Source organism: Diplotaxodon limnothrissa, linkage group LG1, assembly GCF_057381915.1.
Source record: "Diplotaxodon limnothrissa isolate DT_005_m linkage group LG1, D_limnothrissa_male_GT1.1, whole genome shotgun sequence".
NCBI classification, from domain to species: Eukaryota; Metazoa; Chordata; class Actinopteri; order Cichliformes; family Cichlidae; genus Diplotaxodon; species Diplotaxodon limnothrissa.
In genome coordinates, this window is record NC_140596.1 from 6094660 (window position 1) to 6109282 (window position 14623).

Sequence of the window (14623 nt, forward strand, 5' to 3'; positions counted from 1 at the left end):
TTGCATGGCAAGGACTGAACATGCTGGGTACTGTTAACAATAAAAGGCTGCTCTAGTCAATCATCTGTCACTTACAATGTGTGCAACTTATAAATTTTTACTGTGACAAGTACTGTGACAGAATAGTTCAAAAAGAATGAAATCAGGTTTTGAGCAGTTCTTACACTTTTTACATCAGTATCACATGCCTCATGACATAACCAATCAGAGTCCGACAATGGCAGTCCGTGTTTAGTCCGATTTAAGTGAAAACTGACCTAAGACCAACTCTGTGTGACAGTCGAGGGCTCAGGATGTGTTGCTGATGTGAGCTGACCCATAGAGGCAGTAGTGCAACATGGGTCAGTCTGAATAAACTTTAAAGGTAGATAAAATAACATTTCTTGACACGATGTTTAACAAATGGATATGAAGTGTCCCTTTTTATATTTTTAGCAGTGTAACTTTAACACATCAAAGCTGTAATCATACTGTGTCATATAAGGTAGAAAATCTTCAAACTGTGAGATTTTCAGCTTGAACACACAAGTATCCGTAAAATCTTTTGATGTAGATAGCATTTAACCAAAGCACAAGAAAATCTACCTGCTGCCAGGGAGAGGCGTACCAGCCTAAGACCACTACGCTTGAGGTCGTTCTTCCAGGGACCACCCAAGGGAGCTCTGGGCATGGACCTCGGTTGCATCCTTGCTGAAGATCCACCAAAGGTTTGGCTATATTCCTGCACCTCCGTATAGTAAACGCCACATACCTGTGCAACGAGAGGACAGGCTATCTGCTCAAAATGACTATACCTACAGAGCTTCTCATTTGAAAAACATTGAAATTCTGACTCAGATGATAGTAAACAGATGGCACAGTGGGGTCTCAAGTATCTGTGCAGATCTATTAAAGTATGAGGGATGTCTTAGTGTGTAGTTGAAGGCACATACCCTCCCTGTGAGTCTCTCTCCCCACAGTGAAGCTCTCTTTTCTGGATGCCTGAGCCACACGACCTGGAGCACTGAAACAGAGTGCAAGCAGGAGGGACAGCTTTAGAAAATGAACTCTGTGAGTGGTTGTAAGTGATGGGATGGTTCCTGTAGTTACAGACACCGCAAGCTCATTTACTGTTGTAGTTAAGGAGCAAAAAAAAAAAGAAAACCCTGATATGCTTTACTGTGTATTTTTCAGTCATTATATATGATGAGCAGACAGTTTGTGTCACCTGTGTGTTTTATCAGCCCGACTTTCTGCTACAACAGGTAAAAATATGACCATCTTTGGCACAAATGCAGAAAAAAAATCCTATCTGAACTGACTTCCACAGATTCACCTGGGTGAAACTTCTCAGTATTAGTATCGAGTGAGCCAACACATTTGATCTGTCACAAAGTAGCAACCGCTGCTAATCATTATCCATTTCAGAAGCATGGGACCCCATTAACCACCTATCATTCACACTCATGGCTCCAAGTGTATAGCAAAACAAATATTTACTAACAACTAAGTACTTTCAATGGGGCAAATAAAAGTCACAGCACGCAAAGTTTAGTCGAGCAGAAACAATCTATAACATTTCTGACTATACATGTTATACATTTCCAAAACTGCACTTCCTAAGGCTACGGTGGGCAATTTGAACATGCCAGGCAGACACCCTGTTAATGGCTAGAAAAGGTTCAGGGCCTACAAGGTTCAGTACACTGAAGGCTTGAAGAGCAACAGGGAGGATGAAAAAGAGGTTGGAGCTAGATGAGAAGAATATGTGCACAAAAGAGGAGCTTGAAGTTTTTTGGTTTTGAAAAATGAGACTCGTTTTGCTGTCATTTGTGGTCACACTGCTTCTGTCCTTCTGCGCTCACTCACTTTCTCTCTCTTTCACTCTCAGCTTATTTGGCTGTGAGCGGGACCCAGGCAGCTCCCTCTCACACAGCCACAGAGAAGCAGAGTGAAGTGCAAGAGGCTCGAGTATCTCACTAACACAGCCAAGATTTTTCACAGATGTTTGTTTTTTTCACTGCAATTATTAAGTTAACGTTGCTATTTGTAAAAAGAATGCAAAAAAGGGCTTCAGGTGTAGATAATTATTGTACTGTTTTCTTCATCTCTCAATATTCAAACATCTTCTTTCAGCTGCGCTCACCACAGCAGATTGTAAAATATTAATTAGGTCACCTACTGTAATTTGCGCATTGGTAGTATGTACTGATAATGTGTGAAATGAAATGAATTATAAACACTACGGTTAGTTTAATTCCCTGATTTTGGTTGTTGGTAGTTTCTTTGCAGAAATGCATCTTCCACAGGTCACAAAAAGTTAGATGTTCAGTTTTGTAAAATATATAGAGTTACTTATTTCCCCCAACCTGCCTCCTCTACTCCCAGTTCAATTTGTTTGTGCCAGTATTATTTTCAACAAGCGCAGTGCGGGGAAATGAAGCAGAGGAGTAATGATAGTTCCAGATGAAACATGTTGCATTTCATTCTGGTCTATTGAGGCTGCTGGCTGTGAAACTGCTTTCTCTGTTCTATGATAGATTTCTCCCTGTATGATTGTTAAGTGTTTTTGAAAAATGGGCAAGCTAGAAAGAGGGCTTTGTATTCTTTATTCTGAGGGTCCAACATCAAAAAAAAGAATGTTTATTCCTGATGTTTTATATAGTTTCAGGACACTACTTTTTCATCTGTCGCACTGTACTGAGACAGACACACCAATAAGCAACAAACTGACCCACAAATAGAAATGCCTCACTGCGGATCTGAACTCAAAATTCAGTTCACTTCCATTTTTCTTGAGTTTCATGAGTCCTTTTTTCTTACCTCTCCCCAAGGAGTGGGGATCCACTGAAGCCTCTCATTCTTAGGGCAACGCCGCAGGACGCAGGTCTCTTGGGCTTTGGGTCTGTGGTGCTGTCTGCACATGCTGTCGGGCACCACCACAGCTTTGGCCCCTGGATCAGTGCTGCGGCAAAACACGGTCCGCTTCCTCAGGCCACGGCCGCAGGTCTTGGAGCACTGAACACGGACAAGTAGGAAGTAAAAGTCATTGTGGAGCAAAAGTCAAAACTACAGATGATCCTTGGGATATTAATGATTCACTAAGCAAAGGTTTAATGGCCATACACAGATTACTTGTACGCACATACACTGTAACTTATAGTCTTATGATTGGTTTAACCTTCAGCTTCCATCACATTTAAACATTAGGCCATATTAACAGCAGTTAAATCCTTGGCACAGACACTGTTAATGCATTCCTAATTCACCACATGGTGGATAAGCAAACAGAAGGTCACTGGTTTGATGGCAGCACATTATGGCCTGTCATTAAACACAATAAACCAATAACTCTGGGATGAATGTGACCCCAACTCATCAAAGTCCTCACTAACAGCAGACATTGGTTCTGTAAACTCCATGTGAACTGCAGAGAGATGGACAGCAGAGTCGAACTGCCCCACTGGGACTGAGGAGCACAGCCATCAGGGCAGATTATCTGAACACACCGCATTAATTTATTAGAGAACAGACACACACATCTGAGCATCTACACTCACAACTACACACATCCCAGTTGTCCTCTTGTCACTAAAAGCTCCTTTTCAGGGACGCTGGCCTTGTCTCTGCCTGACCGCAAACTGAACTCAGGCTGCTGTTACAAAATAGTGCAAACACACAATTTGAGTGTCCCGAAGAATGATGGCTGAATGGCAGCTGAATGTCCGGACTGCACAGGTCACATCAGCTAAACAACCTGGAACAGTTTACAAAGTATCAGATGTGCTGCCAGGCTATTAATATTGTATACAGGGATATGAGCACTGAAAGGCTCAGTCTATTATGTGATGCACTGTAGATAAAGAGGAACCAGCCAAATCCATCAACTAGCCAGATCATTAAACAATGTAATCAAGACCATGCTTTGCAAAGAAACAAAACAGTTCTGTGCAGCGAATAACTACTCATTGCTTATAAAAGAGTTGACTCCACCTTATGTAGCTGTGTCGTTATTTAAGCATGTGCTATGTTACTAGATGGATACAGTTAGTTCTTAAATAGATATGTCAAACAACACAAAGGACTTAATTTTGACAGGAGGTGAAATATAGAAAAGGGTAAGAATTTGTTTTAATCTGAATTTTTTTAAAACTTTAATGTTCCTGACAAGTGATCTTTCTTTACTAGTAAAGACTATTACATTGTGTAATTTATCTCGTACTGTGTTCCACAAATCCAGAACTTCCTATAAATAGGAAAATAATCTTAATGGGACCCACCTATCTAAATAAAGGCAAAAAAATCCAACAGAGGGCAGCAGAGCATTTGTTTGAGCTTGAGTGAAACAACTGACAGCTTGAAAAGGAAACTCAGTGTATGAGTGAATATGTACCTTCCTAGACACAGACAGGGTTCTGTCAGGCAGAGACATACCAGTGTGCATTGACCACACACTGGTGATGCTTTACTTGCACTTAAGGAAAATAAATTAGCTATGACAGATATCCCTCATAACCTCTAACCCTTTTAGTAAAAAAATAATGACTTAACAATAGAGTAGGCAAAGACTGGGTATTGACACCTATGAGTGAAATAAACTCATTTTTTAACCAAAATTTATAAAACAATACCTAAAGCCTTTTTCATGGTGGGAAATGCACAGGAGTAAATAAAATGTCAGATCGTCTTGGTATAATAATAATGGATTTGATTTATATAGCGCTTTTCAAGGCACCCAAAGCGCTTTACAATGCCACTATTCATTCACTCTCACATTCATACACTGGTGGAGGCAGCTACGGTTGTAGCCACAGCTGCCCTGGGGCAGACTGACAGAAGCGAGGCTGCCATATCACGCCATCGGCCCCTCTGGCTAACACCAGTAGGGTAACGTGTCTTGCCCAAGGACACAACGACCAGGACAGAGAGCCCGGGGATCGAACCGGCGACCTTCCGGTTACAGATACGCTTCCCAACCCCCTGAGCCATGGTCGCTCTTAATGTGTGTAGAAAAAAGTGTTCAATATTTTGCTAAGAGCTTTCTGAAGCTGTGCAGTGCTACTGTGTTCTAAATGTGATCAGTGTAATGCCATGGAGAGCACAACAGTTTAATTCTTGAGTTTAACATGTTTGCGTACGGACATTTGCTAAGTGTTAACATTGAGTTTGTTAATGGCACTAGATTGACTGTTAGGTGAAGGGTCAGCAGAGTTATTGCAGACTACCCTATGGGGAACATGAATAACAGTAACTAGTGTCACAGAAATCCATTTAGTAGTTGCCAAAATATTTTCCTTAAACCATGAATATAAACCTCATGTGGCAATAAAGGAAAAGGTAGAGGTTCCCAAAGTCATTAGGATTTGACTTGCAGGGATCGTAAATGTCAGTACAAAACTTCATAGCGATTCATCCTAGGTCAACGTGGACTGTCAAAATTAAAAGCTACGCTGCTCTTGTGGTTTTGGAATGTTGCTACAAACCCACCTGTGACCAAGATCCAGTGCTCCATTCTGGCGGGCAGGACTGGGTGTGGCAGGGCTGGACTTGGGCCGGAGAGATTACAGGGCAGAAGGAGTGCGCCACCACCTCCTCCCGTTGGTAGGTTACCTTCCTCATGCAGCGCAGTGTCCTGGTTTGTTGACCGCCACCACATGACCGACTGCAAGCACCCCAGTCTCCTGGTGCCCAACTGTGCCAAGAGAGCAGAGGAGATTTAAGAAAACATGGAAGGTTTGCCTCAGTCACTGCTCAAATACAGAAATTGAGTTTTATTTAATTGCATCTTACTTTAGTGCCATTCAGCACAGTTGTCTCACAGAGCTGCATATTCCAAGTTCAAGACCTTACAATATCATAGAAACTGACAATCCCACTCTGTGCTTTTCCCAAGTGCATGAGTGGGAAAGAAAAACTTCCTTTTTACCAATAAACCTCAATTACCCACTGAAATACAAGCTGTCATCGCACCAAACATCTCTGAAAAGTTCTTATTGTTGTGCTTCGTAAAACAGCCCTTTCTACCCTGGTTAAATTAAAAAAATGAATTCATTAAGTTAGATTCTTGGCTCAGAGCTGGTTATCAGCAATAAAAGAAAAGACAGAATATATCTTCATGTCTCTGCAGTTCGATCAATCTCCATATTTATCATTGTATATGAAACTAAACAGGAAAACCATTTCTATACCTGACTCTTAATGACAGCTTTTTCAAGTTCCTCAAGGCCAACCACAACATGCAACACTTTTTCTTCCCCTTTGGTTTGTTTGGCTCATTTATTTCTCTTTCACCTGTTCACTCTGCCCTCATCTTCTTACTTCTAATCTCTTCGCTCTTTGTCCTTTTGAAATCCTGCTTCACCACTGATGAAAAGCCTCCTGTTATGTCTAAAATAGTTTCTGTCTTGGCATCAGGGCTGTAGGGGGAGATTTCACCAAATGAGTGGTCTGACAACCACAGGCTTAGAAGAGGGAGATGGAGGGATGGGCAGATGGCGCTGTCCAGTTCTGAGAGAACACGCTACCACAGGGACCATTCCTCCATACCACCGACCTGCTTCAGGGGAAGAAAAATGCTTTCATTTTTGTTCAAATGCCACAGGCAAATGAAGCTGCGGGACTAAACTACAATTTGGAAATGGGATAGATGTCAACCAGTGGGACCCAAAAGGAATGGTTTGGGATTTTTTGGCTTGTGGACTGTTTTGCTTTTTCCCCTGCTGTTTTTCCTGGCTTATAAATAACAATATATCATTGGGGGAAAGTGGCTGAAGAGCCACTCCGCTTCACTGCAAACCACCACTGACCTAGCTGTAATTTGTATCTCTAAAATGTTTCATTACCTGAGGTAGGAACAGCACATTGCTGCAAAGGAGGTTCTGAAAAGCTCGACTGTATATTTTCTGGTACTTGCATGGCTGCAGACCAGGTACCACCAGTGAATGGAACTATTCTAATTCTAATATTGGAGCCGTGTGGTTTTCTTAAGATCCTAAGCATAATTATATACCACAATCCAACCTTCTTTAACAAGCTGCTTGTCTGGTTTGCATTTCCCACACATGTCCAGTCCTTTAGCAAATGCATTTACTGTGTCCTTTGTCTCTTCACAAACATTCAGTGAGCTCTAGAAGCTGTTGCAAGTTGAAAAGAGTAATAAGATAAAGGTGCTCTTTTCATGTTGAAGTTATTTTACTCTTAACTTTGCAGTATAGATCCTAAAAAGTGGTAAATATGCCTGGTACATAGATCGTTTGAACTGATTTGTTGGCACTTACAAAACTGATGTTCATGCTGAGTTAAATATCTTTAAAGGAGGATTCTCTTCCTAATTTCAAGCTAGCCCAAATGTTTGAACTGACTTATTAAAATTCTCCTTCCGTCCCCATGTTATGGGAACCTGCTGCAACATCACAGTCCAGCATCCCCGCAAAGTAGAGAGAGAACAGGTCTAAAGCAAAAGAAAGGGAGTAGATAAGAGTGAACGGGTGAAGCTGTGTGTGTATTTTATGTGAGGCTGTGAGCGTTGGGCTTGGGGTGGGGGTTGACTGGCTCTGCATGGCTAGACTGGCCTGGCCCCATGGGAATCCTTCCATCTCTGCACAATAAAACATGGATAGGCCTGTCAGCACCCGAGATACATGTCACAGAGATAAACAGGCACTTTCACATTACCCCTCCTTCCACACACACACACACACACACACACACACACACACACACACACACACACACACACACACACACCCAAACACTGATGTTCACTCACATAGTACACATGCATCCACTTCATTGTCAATTTTTCTTTTCTCTGCTGGGCTCTTGAATGCGTGCCCATACATCCTGGAGGTCTTAATGCAGTCATTAAAGCTTTCATGCTGCTCACTCAACTCAACTTGCTTCCTGTGTAGCATCCATAAATTGGCCCATACTCACAACCATCTGAGAAAAACTGTCAGCTACTGTAGAAAATAGAATCCATGGGTGTCAAGCTTATTTATTTCCCTGCATGGACAGTAATTATTTATACCATTTTCTGCGCTAAGCAAAAAGAGGCGGATGGGACACGCAACAAGGCTGTTTAATAGCTTTCACCGAGATAGCAGAAATGGTATGCCCAAGATTAGGAGCAGGAAATGTCCTCTCGGGTGGTGGGAAACTTAGTAAGAAACAGAGGCTGTATGCTGGAGGTGTAACTGATAGCTGTCTGGCTTATTCAACTCCTGACACAGGAGAAAGTTCAGTCTGGACTTGTTGTAGCATGGCTAATAGTGAACAAAATAACAACATCATTAAGATCAGAGAAGCAGCTTATATTTCTACTTTTAAAGCACGGTTTGGACCAGAAATACATGATTCCAGCATTATGCATTTGGAAAAGGAACTATAAGAATGCATGCTGCCTTTCTATGTTGGCATGTTGCTTTTCTCTGTGTGTGTGTTTGCATGTGCATGAGTGAGTACTCTCTCTGAACCTAAGACACAGTTTCTTGCCTGTTCTTTGGAGCAATGCTGTAAATCAAGCTAGCTCAATTTCCCCGAGCCAAAGCCCTACATACTGTAGAAGAGGGGCCATTTATTCAGCGCTGTTTCAACTTGTTACTCCACTGAACTATCTCCTGTTTTCCTCCTTTGCTTGCTGCATTGGTCCCAAAATGCACTGTCTCCTTTAAAAATGCATGCCATTAGGCTCAGTGTCTAGACCAAGGAGATAAAACACAGCCATGGTTTTGCTACTGAGAAATGCAGGAAGCTTTGGGCTGAGTATATATGAGAGGGTATGCACAGAAATCAGCAGTCGTTCAGAGCCAGCTTTGATGTCTTCTTCCTGCTCTTTAGCCTTCCTTTTCTTTATTTTTTCATCTCAACCCCAATGTTTCCTTTTTAGTTAAATCATTGCCTAAAATTTGTTTCTTTTTTTTGCATTTGCATAATTTGATATTTAGCCTAAAATGTCACAATCCATATTAAAAATCTAAAGAGTTTGCATTCTAAGATGTTGGTTGCTTTTAACTACATTTCCACAATGAAGCCCTCTCTTTTTGTTATTTCACTACAAACACTGACAGAAATATGGACATGACCTCTGTGACTTCAGCGGTAGATTCAGCTCAGATGAAGCATGAGCTCGGAAAGTTTCTTTCTAGTGATCAAAAACAATGTAGCATTTTTTCTCATATTTTGCATTTTTAGGTCTCAGGATCATTAACGGGTTAAAAGGCCATGTTAAAATTGTTTAAACTAAATGGTCTAAATGAAAGAATGAAAATCATCAGGGCATACATGTAGACAAGAGATCAGTTACCAACACTTGACACTCACATGGAGACACAGCTGGAGAAAACACTTCAAGGCAACAAAGACTTATCCAAAAGAGCACAAGATGCAGTGGGCTTTCATGTGTTTTCTCAAAAAAAAAAAAAAAAGTGGGCCAAGAAAAGACGAGGATAGTGACAAGAAGAACACAGGCTGAGCGGAGTGCTGGCTAGCCACAGCAAATAGACCACAGGCAACCTCTAGACAGCTCAACCACAGTATTTTTTTGTGTGTGTGTGTGTGTGTGTGTGTGTGTGTGTGTGTGTGTGTGTGTGTGTGTGTGTGTGTGTGCGCACCTATTAAAAAAAAAAAAAAACCAGCGCCCTAGGTTCCTGAAAATTTGGCAGCATAAAGACACATGCCACATATCCCACAGCCAACTGTACACATAGAAATTCTTTGACCCACACACACTTACTATGCAGGGCAAGGCTGCGTATTGCAGAGATGGGAGCCCAGTGCAGGCCTGGTGTGGGGATTACACATGCTGGAGTTGACCTGAGCCTTCTGGTCCTGCAAACAGATAGCCTTGGTTGAGATACGACCTGATGGAGAGACAGGGAGAGAGAAGCAGAGAAATCGTAATGTGTTTCTTTCAGGTAATTAAGGATCTTTATTTTTCATCCCTGCAATGTGGATGCATTTAAAGTCAAATTTAAATTTTCTAACTGTCATGAATCAACACAAAAAATATGTCTAGAGGTCTGCCGGCTGTCGCAGCACCTAGAGGCATGGCAAATGAAACTACATGTACCTTAAACACAACAGCTATTCACTAACAAGTAAGCTGGATAGTAGCTGTGAGTCTTTCAGGAGAAAGTCTGACAAAGGTGCTTTTCATTAACCTTAGCACATTTCCTGGAACACTGTTCATCAGGGTATTATACACAACACAAAAACAGCCACACACAGAAAAATCAGACCTATAAACACACACACACAACTTTTCCTTATCACTTTTAGTACATCTGCACATATTTCTGCCTCTCTTTTATTGTAAGCAACTTAGATTCTGTTGCTATGCCATTCAGGCTTTTCATCAGGGGCTGATTTGATGCATTCCAAATCCTGAGCAGATTTTAAAACGCTGGGGATTTTGTTTCAAATTGAGATGTTAAAAGAAGTCTTCTTAGTTTATTTGCTATTTAATTGATGATCAATTCCATCAATTCCAAGTTTGAAGTCTTTGCTGCTACATTGTCAATTAAAGTAATAGCTTGATTTGACTGTTGCAGTTCAGTGGTGGATTTTGGCAAATGTTAATTTAATTTACTTATCCTGTGTACAGAACTCCTCTAGTTTTATCCAGGCATCAACAGATGGACATACAAATAAAAACTGCCTCACCTCCGGCACAGGGAGCAGAGCAATCCGAGCGCACCACACCCCAGCTGTAATCAGGCTTCCTCTCAGTGCGAGGCAAAGTGTACTCCCATACCACACCCGGGTTCTTTCCCTGCAGAAGGATCTATCAGACAAGAAAACATTCAGTCAAAAAAGGTGACAGCTGTGTAGAGAAAGTTTATCTTTTAACCTTTATTTATCAAACTGTAAGTCATCCACCAGGCTACAGCTGCGTTTTCCCAGCTGCTCAAGGGAGTGACACTAGCAACCTTTAGATCCTTCCTCAAAGCTCTAAGCCGCCCTTTGTAGCTTAATTTAGAGAATATAGCATTACTGCATACTAAACAGAAAGGAACACTAAATATTTAAGAAGCTAAGTAAGGCAAATATTTAGCACTGGTTCATCTACATGTCTTTTCAGCACCAAACCCACGTATTCCCTCAAATGTCGACTGATTATTAGACCTCCAGTAATCCATGTATTATGTCTTGCGCATTCTAAACCAAAGCAAATTACCCATTTGTTATGAACCCCACTGTAAGAGACTAAATGCAAGACAACCGCCAATGTGATTAGCCTATTTAGGCCGTTCAAGTTTACTCGAGCTGCTCGACAAACTACCTACTAATGAGAAGATTCTAGAAACCCTACAAAACGCTTTATTCCATTTCTACTCTGAACTGGATGAGCACACTTTTATTTGGATCATATAATGCTCATGCAAGGGACAATTTCCATTTTCTTTTGTGATGTGTCTCTTTTTTTTAACCACGTCCTTTACACAGCCCAGTGATTCTGAGGTACCTTTTCTGCACAAGAGATTTATTTGAACATTCAAGTCAGGCAGAGACTAATGGATGAATGAATGCAGACATGCCCATTACAGGAGAAGCATCAGGCTATCATTAAAACAACCCCATAAGAATTCCCTGCTGCGGTGAAAAGTTTTGCTTGACATGCATTTACATAGTCAGCTCCTAGTGTGTTATTTTAAACCATTTCAAAACACTGCACTGGATTGTATACAGCATAGCTTTGTCTATTTTGCATCCAACCACGGTTTAGTCCAGGTTGGGTAACTATTACTCCTCAGCCCATTTGGCAAAATGTATTAAGTCCACCTGTGATTCTTGAGAAACATCACAGTCTATCAGCATCTGTGATAATGGATTTTGACAGGTGTATTTTCTTTGGGGTATTTCCTAAAGTTGAAAGGAATCTACCATCAACCATTCAATGCCAAGCACCTCCTGGGTTCAATCCACATTAAACAGCTCTGGGACGCTTCCACTAACTTAAAAATAACCTTCTGATTGTTAACTGTCCAATGCATAAAGTCAGCTATTGCAAGATGGGGGACAAAAGGAGGGATGTAAATCTATGAGCAAGCAGATACCCAATGTCAGAAAAATGTATCCGTAAGTCAGTGTTTTAAAATCAATACTTCAATTTAATTTTAGTTGGGGCAAAAGTGGTTCTGATGTCACATTTTCTACTTAAGATCTTTCTCAACATCTATATGGTTTAAGTGTCTTTAGGCTGCATTTTTGCCATCAAGTAACCTTAATTACTACCTACGAGTCAAATCAGCAGTGGCAGACCATGTGGAGAGTGTGTGGAGGACCCAGGTGCGGACACAGGCGAGGAGACAGAACTAACTTTAACAAAAGGCGAGCCTTTATTATGGCTGATATAGGGGCAACATAAAGCAGCAAGGACAGAGGCGAAACTAAACTAGAACCTACACTGGGAAAACTTTGACTTAACTATGACAAACTAGGAAGACTGGCAATGACTATGAACAGGACCTTGTGCAGAGTGCATGACGAAACAATGAAATACATGAATCACTAACAGAAGCATGAACTGCACAAGAATCCTGAAACTACTTAACCTGACACGACATGAGGGATGTAACACAGATGACACGACGACAAACACAGGAAGACTGAGGACTTAAATACACACATGATCAGGGGAAGTGGAGACATATGAGGACACAGCTGACTAGAATGAAACATAATGACAACACAGGGGAGAGAAACACTAATTACAATGAACAAAACACAGACTCTTCCAAAATAAAACAGGAAACACAGAGACATAGACATGACACAAACTTGACAACAGGAGCCACACAGACATGAAACATGACAAGTGGACGCACGGACCAGGGAGAGATGACAAAAGGGACTAAGAAACAAAGGACTAAACTGCAACCTAGAAATCAACTAGATGAGTTAAACTATAACACAAATGAATACAAAAGATACATAAAAATTCAAACACTGGGTCACATGACCCAGCACCGTGACACATTCCTAATTGTTTGAGATACTAAACTTTAGTATCTTGCTAAAGTGATAAAAACTGCAGACTCAACAAAACCACATAAGGGTTGGCCACATTTTAACACCCACAGTTTCTTTGTCCATGCTACCAACACCAACCAAACCCAATGCCATTGAAAAACTGCCACCACTAACCACACAGGGACATTGTGCTTATCCAAGCAAACCAACTTTCTGCTCTTTCACCAAACAACCACCAGTGATGTGAAACAGCAGCTACAAAAACAACTCTGGTCAGAGTTTTTATAGTCACTTTAGTAGAGGACTTAGATGCCCTTGAATTGTTCAAGCTTTCCAAATCACTGATCTTTCTTTCCTAAGAAATGTACAATGTTTAAAACACCCAACCAACCACAGTGTTCGCATTTGAGGAGACAAATAGAAACAATAGTTTCAGACAAACCTACCCACCGCTGCTTTAGTTTTTGATCATTTAAACCCAAAGCTCAACCTTTCAGTAACAACTAAACCAATACGAACAAAAAACAATCACCTACCTACCACTATTCAAGCCAAAATCAACAACTTTCTGCAATCAGTAACAATACCAGCGATAATTTCAATGACTTGCATGCTCCCATTTAATAGACAGAACACACACTGGCCTTGTGAACTCCTTTGTAGTCAAAGCAAACTTACAGAAGCAGCAAAATATTGCCTGAATTTAGTCACAAGACATGAAAACTGACCCAAACTCTACATGAGCCTTATCTGCACTGACACACTAACAGCACAACACAGAGGGTTTACTCAGGGGGCCTCCAACAGACGTGTTAGTGAGTGCATGTATCATGTCCAAACTGTTCAGACGCACTGGTGATGATACCAGCAGGGCTTGTGACTGTGCTAGCAAATACAACAGATGAGAAGCTTTTTGCAGACGGAAGACATTTTCCTTCTACCATCACATCTTTAACCACCAAATGCAGTTTAGCATCCATTACCATCCATACTACGTTTAGTCTTGTTACTAGTGTCGTTAGCATTGCAAATGTGGAAAGATTCATGAGTGTTTTGGGTCTTACTGGCAATATAGCTGTTTTGTCGTTTACGTATGAGGATGTATTGTAAGTTTCAACTAACATAAAGTCCCTAATTCTTTTTTCCACATAACTTCTGAGAAATCATTGCTCATTAAAATATAGTTTACATGTTGGGAACCTCTAAACACCAAACTGCCAACAAGCCTTGAGTGAATCTGCTATGGCGAAGCAGCTCAAAGAATATGTCTTTTTTGGCAAACATAACAGTAAAGTTTTGAGTGTTTCACTTGCTAAATGTTCACATTATTATTGTTGTGTAACTTGAAATCTTTTAACCAGTATATTTCCTAATGATATTGTTCATATTTTGCACCGATAACTCACCTGGGGAAGTTTTGTTCCTATTTGTTTCAGTGATCAGATTATTAGACATAAGTTTGGGAACCAGGGACACAAAGGAATTCTTTGCATTTCCTGGTGCTAATAAACATACATCAGACAAGGACATGTTACTGTGGCAGATGGTTAGCAGAATTAAGGGTTTCATTTTCAAAAATGCTTTAAAATGAAAAGGAAAAACATAGCGAAACAAATATGGAATTTAATTATTAAGTAATAAAAATCATAGCTCAAGATGGTCTTTATTGACT

General features: G+C 40.8%; 1 protein-coding gene across 2 annotated transcripts in view; it reads right to left on the reverse strand.

Annotated features, from left to right (window-relative positions):
- Positions 1-14623, reverse strand: part of adamts18 (ADAM metallopeptidase with thrombospondin type 1 motif, 18) — a 55254-nt gene that overhangs the window by 1951 nt on the left and 38680 nt on the right. For both annotated transcript variants that reach the window (XM_085351726.1, XM_085351719.1), the window contains 6 exons: positions 10642-10762; positions 9713-9839; positions 5467-5671; positions 2803-2997; positions 933-1003; positions 586-751 (listed from right to left, as the gene is read on the reverse strand). In XM_085351726.1, coding sequence (XP_085207852.1) covers positions 586-751; positions 933-1003; positions 2803-2997; positions 5467-5671; positions 9713-9839; positions 10642-10762 — 885 coding nt within the window. The remainder of the gene's footprint in view (positions 1-585; positions 752-932; positions 1004-2802; positions 2998-5466; positions 5672-9712; positions 9840-10641; positions 10763-14623) is intronic.